The sequence below is a fragment of the Delphinus delphis genome, chromosome 9 (assembly GCF_949987515.2).
Source record: "Delphinus delphis chromosome 9, mDelDel1.2, whole genome shotgun sequence".
Taxonomy (NCBI): domain Eukaryota; kingdom Metazoa; phylum Chordata; class Mammalia; order Artiodactyla; family Delphinidae; genus Delphinus; species Delphinus delphis.
The window spans coordinates 19,785,930-19,798,936 of NC_082691.1; the positions used below are offsets into that span (position 1 = coordinate 19,785,930).

General features: G+C 34.7%; 1 protein-coding gene across 5 annotated transcripts in view; it reads right to left on the minus strand.

The window, feature by feature from the left end:
• Positions 1-13,007, minus strand: part of KMT2E (lysine methyltransferase 2E (inactive)) — a 98,864-nt gene that overhangs the window by 70,958 nt on the left and 14,899 nt on the right. For 2 of the 5 annotated variants that reach the window (XM_060020279.1, XM_060020275.1), the window contains exons 2-3: positions 5,854-5,926; positions 2,658-2,842 (exon numbers count right to left, since the gene is read on the minus strand). In XM_060020279.1, coding sequence (XP_059876262.1) covers positions 2,658-2,728 — 71 coding nt within the window. In that variant the 5' untranslated portion in view covers positions 2,729-2,842; positions 5,854-5,926. Of the gene's footprint in view, positions 1-2,657; positions 2,843-5,853; positions 12,711-13,007 lie in introns of those variants that run through there. The other 3 variants (XM_060020277.1, XM_060020276.1, XM_060020278.1) reach the window with 3 other exon arrangements.

Here is a 13,007-nt window from a genome sequence, read left to right on the forward strand (position 1 = left end):
CCAGACTAGAGCTTAGCAAACCCATTCTTCATAGATCCTGAACCAGACCTTCAATTTCCTATCTATAAAATGCTACAGATAGCATGAACTCTATCTAGATGAACTCAGACTTGATGAACATTAAGTGATCAAATAAATTCCCCTTTACAGCCTTAGAAGTGAGTATAAATTTGGTCTAGTACACTAATTCACTCAATTAGCAATCATCAAGTACCTCCTAAACTTTATATTAGTTTATTAGTGATATATTATAATTTAGCAGTACAATATTTAAAAAAATATAACATATAATTAATAACATTATATAGCCACATGAGTGTAATAAAATGTAATTCTCTCTCTTTTTAAAAAACATTTTGAAATAATTATATAGCTTCACAGGATCCTGCATCAACCAACTATAGTATCTTCTGATTATGTATTTGAAATAAAAAGGAAGCAACTTGTTAATTACATCAACATTTCTTACGAAAACAGTTCCAAAAGCTTTATCTGTGGGAATGGGTGGTAGGGTGATATGATTTAAGGATCTTTTTAAGCTTCCAGGCTTTATATATTTATATATAGATAGAGAGAAAAGTTTTTAAGTTTGAAAATTAAAACACAAAAATTCTGATAGTTGTCGCATAATAGAAACTGGTACCAGCTATCCTTTCTGTGTCCACTGAGTAGAGGATACTATGCCCAAAGGACATATACTTGTATGTGGAATAGAAAAAAACTAATTTCCTAAAACAGAAATGTTCTTTAAAAAATAGTCATTCTGGGGCTTCCCTGGTGGCGCAGTGGTGGAGAGTCCGCCTGCCGATGCAGGGGACACGGGTTCGTGCCCCGGTCTGGGAAGATCCCACATGCCGCTGAGCGGCTGGGCCCGTGAGCCAGGGCCGCTAAGCCCGCGCGTCCAGAGCCTGTGCTCCGCAACAGGAGAGGCCACAACAGTGAGAGGCCCGCGTACCGCAAAAAAAAAAAAAAAAATAAGTCATTCTGTAATTACCTACAAATTGATCATTTTCTCACAATAAAAATGGCCACATTTGTATTATGAAAGATTTGGCCCCACAATGTAAATCATACTTTTTCCATACATGCTCTATAAATGCATTTAATAAAGAACATAGGCAGAAAGCAATCCCCTACACTGCCCTCTTTCAATATATTATTCATTCTCTTTTAACTGTATAATTAATATGCAGCTTTCATTCTGTTTGTGAATTGCCTTACAGTACACATACTAAACATGCAAACAAGGCAAAGGCATATCTCACATTGTATACTGGACTAATTCCTATCAGGTATATAAATAATATTTCATAAACTATATCTTGTATTCAGTGCTTAAGAGGCCAATTTAAAAAAAGACTGTCAAGGTGAATATTTTTAGGAAGCAAAGAATCTTTGATTATTACCAATAAATGCCTATAACTATCATCAGATATAGATTTGCATCTATCAGATGCTATACATTAAGAAAAACTAGTACTTTAGCCTGGGAACCTCTTGCCTGTCAAGCCCTGCTTCCAGGTTCTTTCCTTCCTGAGTAGTGTCACTACCTGGGCAGAATGAATGTCAATCAACTGTCATAAGAGTGCCATGTTTGGGAATCTATTACTTTACAACAAAAATAACTTAACGCATAGTGTAAAAAAATGGCTTTTAAAAACTGTATTTTAATAATCATATAATTAAATGGACTATGTAGCATATTATAGGAATACTAGAGAGCATCCCTGAGTCTTTCTCAATGGCAGAAGCAGGAGTGGTGAAAACACTTCTAGACCATTTGAAATGCCAGCAAAAGGAGAATATTAACTGCAATTTTTGTCCTCTCTACATACCAGTTTTAGGAGCTCAAAAATAAATAAATTTGTTTTTATTTTTTTTAACTTGAATTCAGCTTTCTGGTCAATGAGCGTCCCATTTAGCACAATACAACTACATATTGAATCCGAGAGCAAACGTATGCATCTTTCCATCCTTTAGATTCCAACACTGTCACATGAACCCCTTGCAATTTCCAAAAACAATCAATTTTCACAGCAATAACTTAGTGCTAATGTAGTGGTCTTTCAAGATCAAAATAAAATGAAATCTATCCACACAACTGCCAAGACCAAAGAGTTAGAGGCGAGGAAGAACCTTTCACTGAATCCCTCAGAAATGGCTCCCATAAAAGCAAAAAGTGGCAAAGTACACATCTAGAAGGAAATACTCCCTTTTTCTTATTTAAAAAATGGCCTGAATTTTATTTTTCAACTCAACTTTTAAAAAAATGAAGTAATTACTGTGTTTAAATGGATATTACAATTTTTTAAAGATTCAAATTTAAAACCAAATTAATTTTCCAATATAAACATGAAAGGTCTTACAATTTAAAAAAACAATAACCTGCTACCTTGACTCTTGATGTCAACAATTAGCAAATGGAAAAGACAAAAAAAAATCCGAAAAAGATAGAGCATTTTGGCTCAAAAGTTATTTACAAAGTAATTTTAGTTAAAGGAATTTTTGCCTTTAAACTTCTGACATTTTATTTTAGCCAAGAGTCTAAAATGAGAAAAAATATAAATGCAAATCAAGCACTGCTTGGTTGTGCTAAAATAATTACATGAAATATTTTGCCCTTCCCTATCCAAAATACCTTTAATTTAAATACTTACTCTGAGCCTGCAGCCATTTCCAAGTATGACGTTTCTGCTGTATCAACCCCCAATGGGATCACTATGCTCATGACGTTCGCCTCTGGTAAATTCGATTACTATGGAGTCCTATGCATTGGTATCCAAAACACTGGGGCATGCCAGCCACAGTGCTCATTGCAAACATCTAAGTGCATCCACAAACCCTATTTAAAAGAAAAGGGAACCAAAAGTTAAGAATCATCTTCATATTCCCAGCAACAGTCAACCTATAACAAAGGTAAGTAAAATACATGAAGAAAGCATTCTTTATTGAAATATCAATACCAATTGGAATTTGCTCAAGGGGTCTCTATTTTATTTTTCTGGAATTAAGTTATGAGATTATGATCAAAAGAAAAGTTTCTGAATCATAATCTTCCTTCGGGAATGAATTTAGGATGCCAAAAGAATGATTACTAAGGCATACTGCTTAGTGAGGAACCAACAAATATTATTCATTTTGAAAGATAAAACAGAATTTCTTACAGCACTATCCAAAATTAAGTCTTCTTGGTTCAGTAAATGCTTTAACAATAAACTAACAAATATTGAGACTTACTGTGGACTAAGCTTTTACATGGATGGTCTATTTAATCCTCACAACTCTGAGATAGGGATCTCCATTTTATCACCGAGGAATTCAAAAGCAACTAAGGTTAAATAACATAACCAAAGTTGCTCAGTTTAAGAGATAAAACCAGAATTTGAACCAATTCTACTCTATTGTTTATATATTTTTTTAAAAATCTATTTTATTTGTAATAAAGTCAATTGTTTTATACTGGTTGTCATTTTCCATACTACATAAATACATGTATATGGAGGGAGTTTATTTCTCCAGTTTTCTCCCATGAGTTAATGATGCCTAGCACAGACAATTAGAAGAGAAATATACTTGAATATTTTTAAATATTCTTGTCATATACTTGAATACTTATTTTTAAACAAACTTACCATAGTAACAAAAACATATTCAGCTTCCATATCAATTCTTCTAATCTAAATTCACTGTTTAACACCTGCTATATGTACTATATGTGAAATATCTACTCGAAATATTTTCAGCAATGATACAGTACAACTCGGAACAAAGCAGATAGAGATAACCATATAAACAAGAGAAACAGTCAACACTGTCCCTCTCAGGTTATACCTGAAATACTGAAGAGAAGTGTTTCTTCAAATAGCAATTCTTGTATTTACTTTTAATTTTTACAAGTAAGCTTGAGAATATCTACTCAGGTTAATTCCTATTTCACAGATGATACAGACTGCGAGCTCATATCTTATGGGAAAAAAATACCAAAATATGGAAATAACGAGGTAACAGTGGTTTGAATTCTCCAAGAAAACGAGCCTTTACTTTTAAACCATGAATAACTGGGGGAGAGCTACTAGATTTCAAGTTATAACAAAAATATACAATAACAGGCAATTGCACTTAAAAGTGAAAAACATGAGCATTGGAGCCTATCTCTAACTCTCTAACAGCAGATGTGTGAGCTAGGCAAGTTATTTAACCACTCTAAGCCTCAGGTTCCTTGTTTATAAAATGGATATATATCCGCCTACGATTTCTGTGAAGAAAATGAAATAATGACTGTAAAGCATTTCATACACTGCATTATGCATATTTAGCAATCAATAAGCGGTAGTCACATAAGAAGAGTTGCTCTTATTTCATAACCAAAAAACTGTGTGGATAAAAAAACTCTTCAGCTCTCATTTAAAGAGAATCTTCTAATAGTTTTTGAAAATAAAGTATGTAATTATGGTTCTCTATTTGCTACGATTTTACAGTTTTCACCAAATTAAAATCATCCTCTTAAAAAAAAAATCATTCTCTAAAAACAATTAAAGCAGGGTAAGAAAAAGGAAAAACTGCCCTACCTCCTTTTCTGCACCTGCGACTGTTTTAGAATTACTAAAAAAAGTATATTTTTACTATACTTTTTTTTTTACTACAAAAAGCTATATTTATTAACCTGCACAAAGCTATAAAATTATGAAATTAGATTCTAAGTGACAACATGCAAGCAACATATAAATCAAATGTTATATTATTCTGTATTTCTTTAAAATGCTGAAAACTTGGACCTAAGAACAGATAATTAAAATTTAAAAAAAAATTCTCCTCCTGTTGGTACCATCTAGTTGGTAGAAGTTTTCTTCAGCTCAGCTTATCTTAACATTAGACTCATAGGAAATCTTATATTTTAGGTATATGTTGTTAAATATTTAGTTGTATGTTTTTTCTTAAAACCAGAGGCAGAAACTAGAAAGCAGAAGTCAAATGATTATGTATTCTTTTAGGTAACTGAGTAATATTTCCAACCTAAAACAATTTATTTGAATACGTATTTAATAGTGTCCCCATCTTTATATAAATATACAGTCCTCAATAAACACTATATTTCAGCTGTTTTTAAATAGCAGTGAAGAGCTTGCCATAAGCTTATTTCAGACAATGGCTTATATTTTTGTGATTACTGCCTGTCTCTCAAATCCTGCACAGTGCGTAGAACATAAAAGGCACTCTACAAAGAACTGGTGAATGAATTAGAGCACCCAGGATGAAACTGCAGTTCTGGCCTCATTAACCAAATGAGTTGTCAACCTATACAATTACGCGCTATAAAAACAACCACATGACACCTTTTCCAGAAATGCATCTCTCATCTAGAATCACAGAAGCTCATCCCCAGGATAACAACTCATCATCACATCTGTAACAGAACCACAGACTCTGAGTTTGATTCAGCAAACAAGATGATCTCACAAATTTACTCACAAGAGGTAAGAAGGCAAGAGGTCATATCTATTGAGACCATAAAGTGGCAAATATTTCACTATATTCATTAATATCAAAAACTCCATAGCCAGAAAACTCACACTGTTTAAAAATCCAGCTGATACTTAAAGCATAAATTTATTAGGGTCTTTAAAAATAAGAAAAAAAGAAAGGGAAAGACAATGTAGTAAACAGAAAAGATGTGAGCTTATAACATAGGCATAACTAGAGAAAAACAATTCAACACAATACAAACAACTATCACAAAGCTCTCATATCTTACATGTGAACAAAAAACTGGTTATACAACTGGCAAGTAAAATATATACAAAATACATTGAGAATAAATGGCAGCCATTAAAGAAATAATATAAAAGGAAATACCATGAGATGTCTGGTAAATCTGAGGTCCAAGAAAGAATAAATGTCTTCACAAAACCTGCTATCCAGAACAGACCTAGAAACCAAGTGAACACAGGAGTATTGAGCTGTTTATAAACGGCATAAAATTATAGGTATTGATACTTCTGTCTAACGTGGAACCTAAAGTCAAAGGGACTCAAATAAAGACAGCAGCTGATTCTTAAAAAAATAAATTTATTCTTCACTCTTTTATACAAATGAATGTAAACACAAGTAAAGGAAACAATGCTAAATACCAAATCAAACTGGAAAGAAACTGGGAAAAAACGATATTAAAAACAAATTTAGGGGAATTCCCTGGTGGTTCAGTGATTAGGACTCCGCACTTTCACTGCTGAGGTGTGGGTTCAATCCCTAGTCAGGGAACTAAGATCCCACAAGCCTCGTGGCACGGCCAAAAAAACACACAAAAAAACAAAAAATACAAAACAAACAAAAAAGAAAACAAACAAACAAAACAACCCCACAGATTTAGCAGAGGCATTGATACCAAAACAAAACCAAACAAAACCCTAGAGTAGGAAAAATGAAATAAAAGGCAAGAAGGAAAAGCAATTAAATTAGAAAACAGTTTATCAGAAGAACTGGAAAACTGAGGCTGCTTTTAAGACCACATTAAGAAGTTCAAAAAACAAAAAAATACCACTGAAAAGATAAATATGATACCCAAAAGGCAAAAAAGATGAAAATATGAGGAAAATTTTTTTTCTAAAATTACAAATAAAGGGCCCAACCCAATTTAACATAATCTCTTTGAGGAAAGGGTCATTTATTATTACCTTTCAATCCTTAATAAACACCTTACAAAGAGCTCAATAAATATTTAATATTAAATCCATGTTTACATTTTGGACATATAACAAGAGAATAAGCAGGTGAATCTGGGGCTGAATTACTAATAGAAATGAAACAAAGAAACTTGAAAGAAGTTGTGAGGTACCACATAACTGAGATTTTCTTATAAATCAGAAATTAAACTGCCCTCATTAATCATTTATAATTTTAATTTTACTTATAGCTGTTGACTAAGGTATAACAAAAAAGGATACTAGTTATCAAAATCTATTACCAAGTTACTACCTATGAAACTTTGGTCAACTCATTTCACTATTCTGGGTTTCAACTATAAATGGAGGCAGGTTAGGCTGATGATCTTACAGTTTAAATTTTACAATCACAAGTACATTAACAGATTAGTCCTGATAATCAAAATGACAGATAAATATCAGATTCTAAAAAGAATAATAGAATGAACTATGTATTTCTCTAACTGGGTTAATGTTAGTATTAGCCAGTGCTCTATAAGCACTTACCTGATACTCAAACGTCCCCAAATAGAGGTTATAATAATAATGATGATAAATACTGCTTACAATGTTTAATCCTCACAATGAGCCTATGGCATAGGTACATTTATTACCCCATTTTACAGATAAGGCAGAGAAGTTAAACTTTTCCAAAGTCCCATAGCTAATAAATAGAAGAATCAAGTTTTGAACCCTAACAGTCTGATTCCAGAACCTACACAGTAGTTTCCCTGAAATTAAAATTTGCCAGATGGTTGGTAAAATAAATAAAATAAAATCCAGAATTTACAGTTAAGGGGGAAAAACTGACAACTGCCTCTCTCAAAAAGAGGACAAATTAAATAACTACATAACTGTTTCACTGCAGAACATATGGACTGCATTCACTCTGGCACACTAAATGAAACAACAGTAACAAAACCTACTTTGCTCCTCCCCGAAACCTAATCTACTTAATAAACCTACATGCATTCCACAGCAATGCATTAAAACACTACAAAGTAAGTAAAGATGCATGGGCTCAAAGTCTAAAATTTGCATTTAAAATATTTCAGGGACAGTGCAAAGCACATACTCAAAGGATAAAAATATTTAAATTCCCTATCATTTTTCAGGAACAAACAGATGCCTTGCTAGTGAATTGAAAGCAACCCAAAAGTTAAGGGAACCAGGCTCCAAATTTGAGATTACTAATGTATACATAAGTATACTCAATTCCTTATATAGAACTATTTGTTAAGCAAAGACCACCTATCTAACCAGTTGAATTTTTTTTTTTTTTTTTTTGTGGTACGCGAGCCTGTCACTGTTGTGGCCTCTCCCGCTGGGGAGCAGAGGCTCCAGACGCGCAGGCTCAGCGGCCATGGCTCACGGGCCCAGCCGCTCCGGATCTTCCCGGACCGGGGCAAGAATCCATGTCCCCTGCATCGGCAGGTGGACTCTCAACCACTGCGCCACCAGGGAAGCCCTAACCAGTTGAATTTTAACTTGAGTATCCCTTTGATAACCATTTCATTCCTAGAGATAAAGAATTTCACCAATTCAACTTACACTATAATCTTTTTTTTTTTTTCTTTTTTTCGGTACTTGGGCCTCTCACTGTTGTGGCCTCTCCCATTGTGGAGCACGGGCTCCGGACGCGCAGGCTCAGCGGCCATGGTTCACGGGCCCAGCTGCTCCGCGGCATGTGGGATCTTCCCAGACCTGGGCACGAACCTGTGTCCCCTGCATCGGCAGGCGGACTCTCAACCACTGTGCCACCAGGGAAGCCCACTATAATCTTTTATAGCAAATAAACTCTCTATTTAAAAAAATCTTTCTTCTGGTAGTCAAGATTAATGTTGATGGACCTACATGAAAAATGGAAACCTATATATGAAATTCAATGTTCAAAACACACAGTTTCTGGCTCTACACGAGAGTTCCACAGTTTCACCATATCATATTTTAGTACAATTCCAACCACTAGTACTAAATTCAATATCAAAATAGCAATGCTTCAGTTCTAACACTCTGCCACCTATTAATAACGGTTACTTATTCTCTTGAAGCCTTAGTTCCTCATCTGTAAATAGGAATAATCATAAAACATATTTCTGAATTGTTTCAAGGAATCTGTGTGCCACTCAGTTAAGTATTAGCTATGATAACCAGATAACATTTCTGGGAATTAAATATTGAGGAAAAGTCCTTAAAAAGATGAGTATTGGACCATATGGTATCACTTATGACATCACTGGAATCTAAAACATGATACAAATGAACTTATTTACAAAACAGAAACAGACTCACAGACAAAAAACAAATTTATGGTTACCAAAGGGAAAGGGGGCTGGGGAGGAATAAATTAGGAGTTTGGGATTAGCAGACACCAACTACTATATATAAAATAGATAAACAACAAGATCCTACTGTATAGCACAGGGAACTATATTGAATATTCCGTAATAAACTGTAACAGAAAAGAAAAAAAAAGTATTGGAGAACAATTCTCAGCTATTATACTTGTAAAAGTCAAGTAAACTATTAAGAATTTCTGATCTATTCTAGAATCCATTCTTGTCAGTAAAGGAGAAAGGATGCTTCTGTGTTGGACTGCAAATCAGAGAATGTGACAGAAGTAGCTTCACTTAAAAAGGCAACAGCCAGGGACTTCCCTGGCAGTCCATCCACTAAGACTCCACGCTTCCACTGCAGGGGGCCCGGCTTTGATCCCAGGTGGGGGAACTAAGATTCCACATGCTGTGTGGTATGGCCAAAAAAAGAAGAAGGGAAAAAAAAAAAAATAGGCCAACAGCCAAACCTCTTTATTATAAACTCTAAACATACTGTTTCGATTATTTTCTTAAAATAAAAACAAAGTAATGGTTAAAATAACTAGGGCATCAGGCCCTTGAAATCCTTTTTACAGAATTTTTGTCAAAACAAGACTGGCTCTAGTAAGAGTAAATTCTTTAAAGAATAAGCCAATGCCAACCCTCATGATACTACCCAACAAGCACTAAACCACCCCTATACAGTTAAGAATGAAGCATTTTCCCAAATCAGCCAGTATTTGGCATTACTTCACACTGGCTTACCTTGCAACCCAGTTTACCTTATCTTCAGCTCACTAGAGATTTGATATTGTAATCAAAATAAAGTATCAAGAAGTACAACCTTAAAAAAAAATGAATACAAAGAGTGAGGCTTAGTGTAAATTTTGGTTGATAATGATGTGCCAATGTTGATTCATAGAATTTAACAAATGTACCATAATGATGAGAAATGTTGATGGTGAATATGATATTCTGAACTGTTTGGCATCAAATAATGGGGTACCACTCTAACAGGGTTTGGGGAAGCTATGCTGAACACCAATTCTTCAACCTGTCAAAGTACTGGTACACTCCTCCATTACCACCCCAAAACAACCTTGAATTAAAATAATTAATTTCAATACTAACCAGTTTTTTAATGTACCACGTCATTATTTTAAAACAGTATTCATCATTCCCTAAAGTGTTGGAGGTCACTAACCTCTGGTGTAAAATCTAATAAAATGCAGCCTTTGAAGCAATTCAGTGATTGGTAACTGGTTAGTCTCCGGGTGCAAATGTACAATTTCTGTTTCCTACACACACAAACTATTTTTAGAATGAGTTCAGTCTTTGTTCATACCCGACTATGTAAGTAACAAAAGTGATTTCATTCTAAACAGTTACCTATTCCCACTTTCTACTTGCCATGTGGCCCACGACTATATGTCGTAGAATGTACTGCTTGATACACAAGCACAGAAGAAAAAGAATCTTCAAATTTAAGAATTTCACCTTCCCAATTCCTTAAAATCTTACTTTTATGTACAAAAGTAATGAGTACTGTAAAGCATAACACCACATAACTTCAGTGGGTTCTAAACCTTCCTTTAGTTAAAAAAAACAAACAAAATTGCTGTCTACATGAGCAATTTTTAAACTGTGCTCCCAACAGTCCTAACAGAGTTGGGAACTGAGATAATAAAAGAAAACAGAGTCAGGGAAGTTAACAAAAGAAAATGAGAGACAATATGTTCTGTAGATTTAAAAGGAAAAGTCTGAAGCTGCATGTTCTATGGGGTAGCTAACTAAGTGAGAAAATAACATTAAGTGGAACACTACTTAGCATTATAAAGGAATGAACTACAGATACATGCAACACCTTGGATGAATCTCAAGGAAACTGTACTGAGTGAAACAAAGCCAATCTCAAAAATGTCACACATACTGTATAATTTCTTTTATCTAACATTCTTGAATGACAAATTATAGAAACAGAGAATAGTGTGGTAGTAAGAGTGCAACACCAGGGATCCTTGTGGTGATGGAACTGTTCTGTATCTTAACTGTGGTGGTGGAGATACGAACCTACATATGATAAAAATGAAAAGAACTATATACACACAACACACACACAAGTAAACCTGGGGAAATCTGAACATAATGGGTGAACTGAATCAATGTCAATATTGTGGTCATATTGTGCTACAGTTTTGCAAGATGTTACCACTGAGGGAAACCAGGGAAAGGATACAGAATTTCTCTCTATTTATTTCTTACAATTGCCTCAAAATTAAAACTTTTAAAAGTGACATTAAAATTGTGGCCTTCAAACTTTGACTATTGATAGAAACTTTCCTACAAATAAAATCTTACACAAAAATCTAATCATCTATTTTTATTCTAGGATTTAAAAAACGTTTTAATCTCCTATGCTTTTCCCAGTGATTGCTAGTGTCAACTTTAAATGTTGTGTTAAGGAGGCTACAGCCAGATACAAACGGGAGGTGGCCCCAGTGATTAATGATATTTGCTAATGGGCACAGTAGGCCCATTATTTGCTTTTTTACTTCATTATTTGCTATGTCTGCAGTTAAAGAAGGTGGCAAGGGAATGTCCCTGCCTGAACATCCTCCCACCTACCAGTTAAGTTCCATTAAAAACCTAAGAATTCCTGGAGAATAGTTTGAAAATCATTGGCTAAAAGAAAATACTTACTGACTCAACATGTGACATAAAAACCTTATCGCACTGGTGAATTCTCTTGTCCAAAAGCAAAAAACAAAAACAAACAAACAAAAACACAGTCTTCCAAAAAGTAGTGTTAAAACATTGTAGTTAAAAATCAAACAAAATCAACAATAAAAATCCTGCATTTATCTTTTAGTCACTCAACCTATACAATCAAGCTGGTTCATCCTTGCCTTTTTAGCCTTCAAATAAGTATGTCACCAGGAAAGGGCATACTTTTTGACTGAAACAAACTTGGCAATAATTTTATTCTCTCATTCTTGATTCTAATCTCAAGCAAAATAATGTCCTCACTCTTCAGGATGAACTAAGTATTCCTCCTATCACTATTTTAATCATTTCTTTTAGTCTGAACCTTGAATCCTCTCATTTCCCTATAGAAAAACAATGTGCATCAAATCTAATTAATTAATAGGATTTAAACAAATCTTTCTGATCCTACTGTCTACATTTTCTTACCTCAGACCTAGGCTACCAGAATAAGTTTCTAAGTAGTCTCTTGCCCTATTCTGACTTGACCTTTAAACCAGTGGTTCTCAAACATAGATCCACAAAATGCCACTTTTAATATACCTGGGGTTAGGGGCTGAAAATAACAGATTCATAGGTCTCACCCTAGAGATTCTGATTAAGTACGTCTGGGATGTGGCCTGGATGTCTTAAAAAAAAAAAAAGAAGAAAGACATTTGCTCCAGTGCTCTATTTTAGAACACTTGCTGAAACACTGAATATACTTCAAAGCCCACTAGTTTCCTAATTTTGCCCTCTTCAAAAAAGCATAATAGCAGGCTTCCCTGGTGGCGCAGTGGTTGAGAGTCCGCCTGACAAAGCAGGGGACACGGGTTCGTGGCCCGGTCCGGGAAGATCCCACATGCCGCTGAGTGGCTGGGCCTGTGAGCCATGGCCGCTGAGCCTGCGTGTCCGGAGCCTGTGCTCCGCAAAGGGAGAGGCCACAACAGTGAGAGGCCCGCGTACTGCAAAAAAAAAAAAAAAAAAAAAAAAAGCATAATAGCTCACAGTAATAACAGATTCCTAATCTTGGCATTATCAGGTTACCCTGTTCCATACTAATATCCCAATATATAAATCCACTGATTATGTCAGTCTTTTTGTGATTGTTGGCATATCCTTGTTCATTCTCCTTCAAGTTTTCAAAAGTCATTTTCCTCTTTTTATATCCATCCCACTCTATAAATAAAAATCTTATTAAACCTTCGAGGATTGTTCAAGTACCAGCACTTCCTTGAAGCCTCAACTTCCC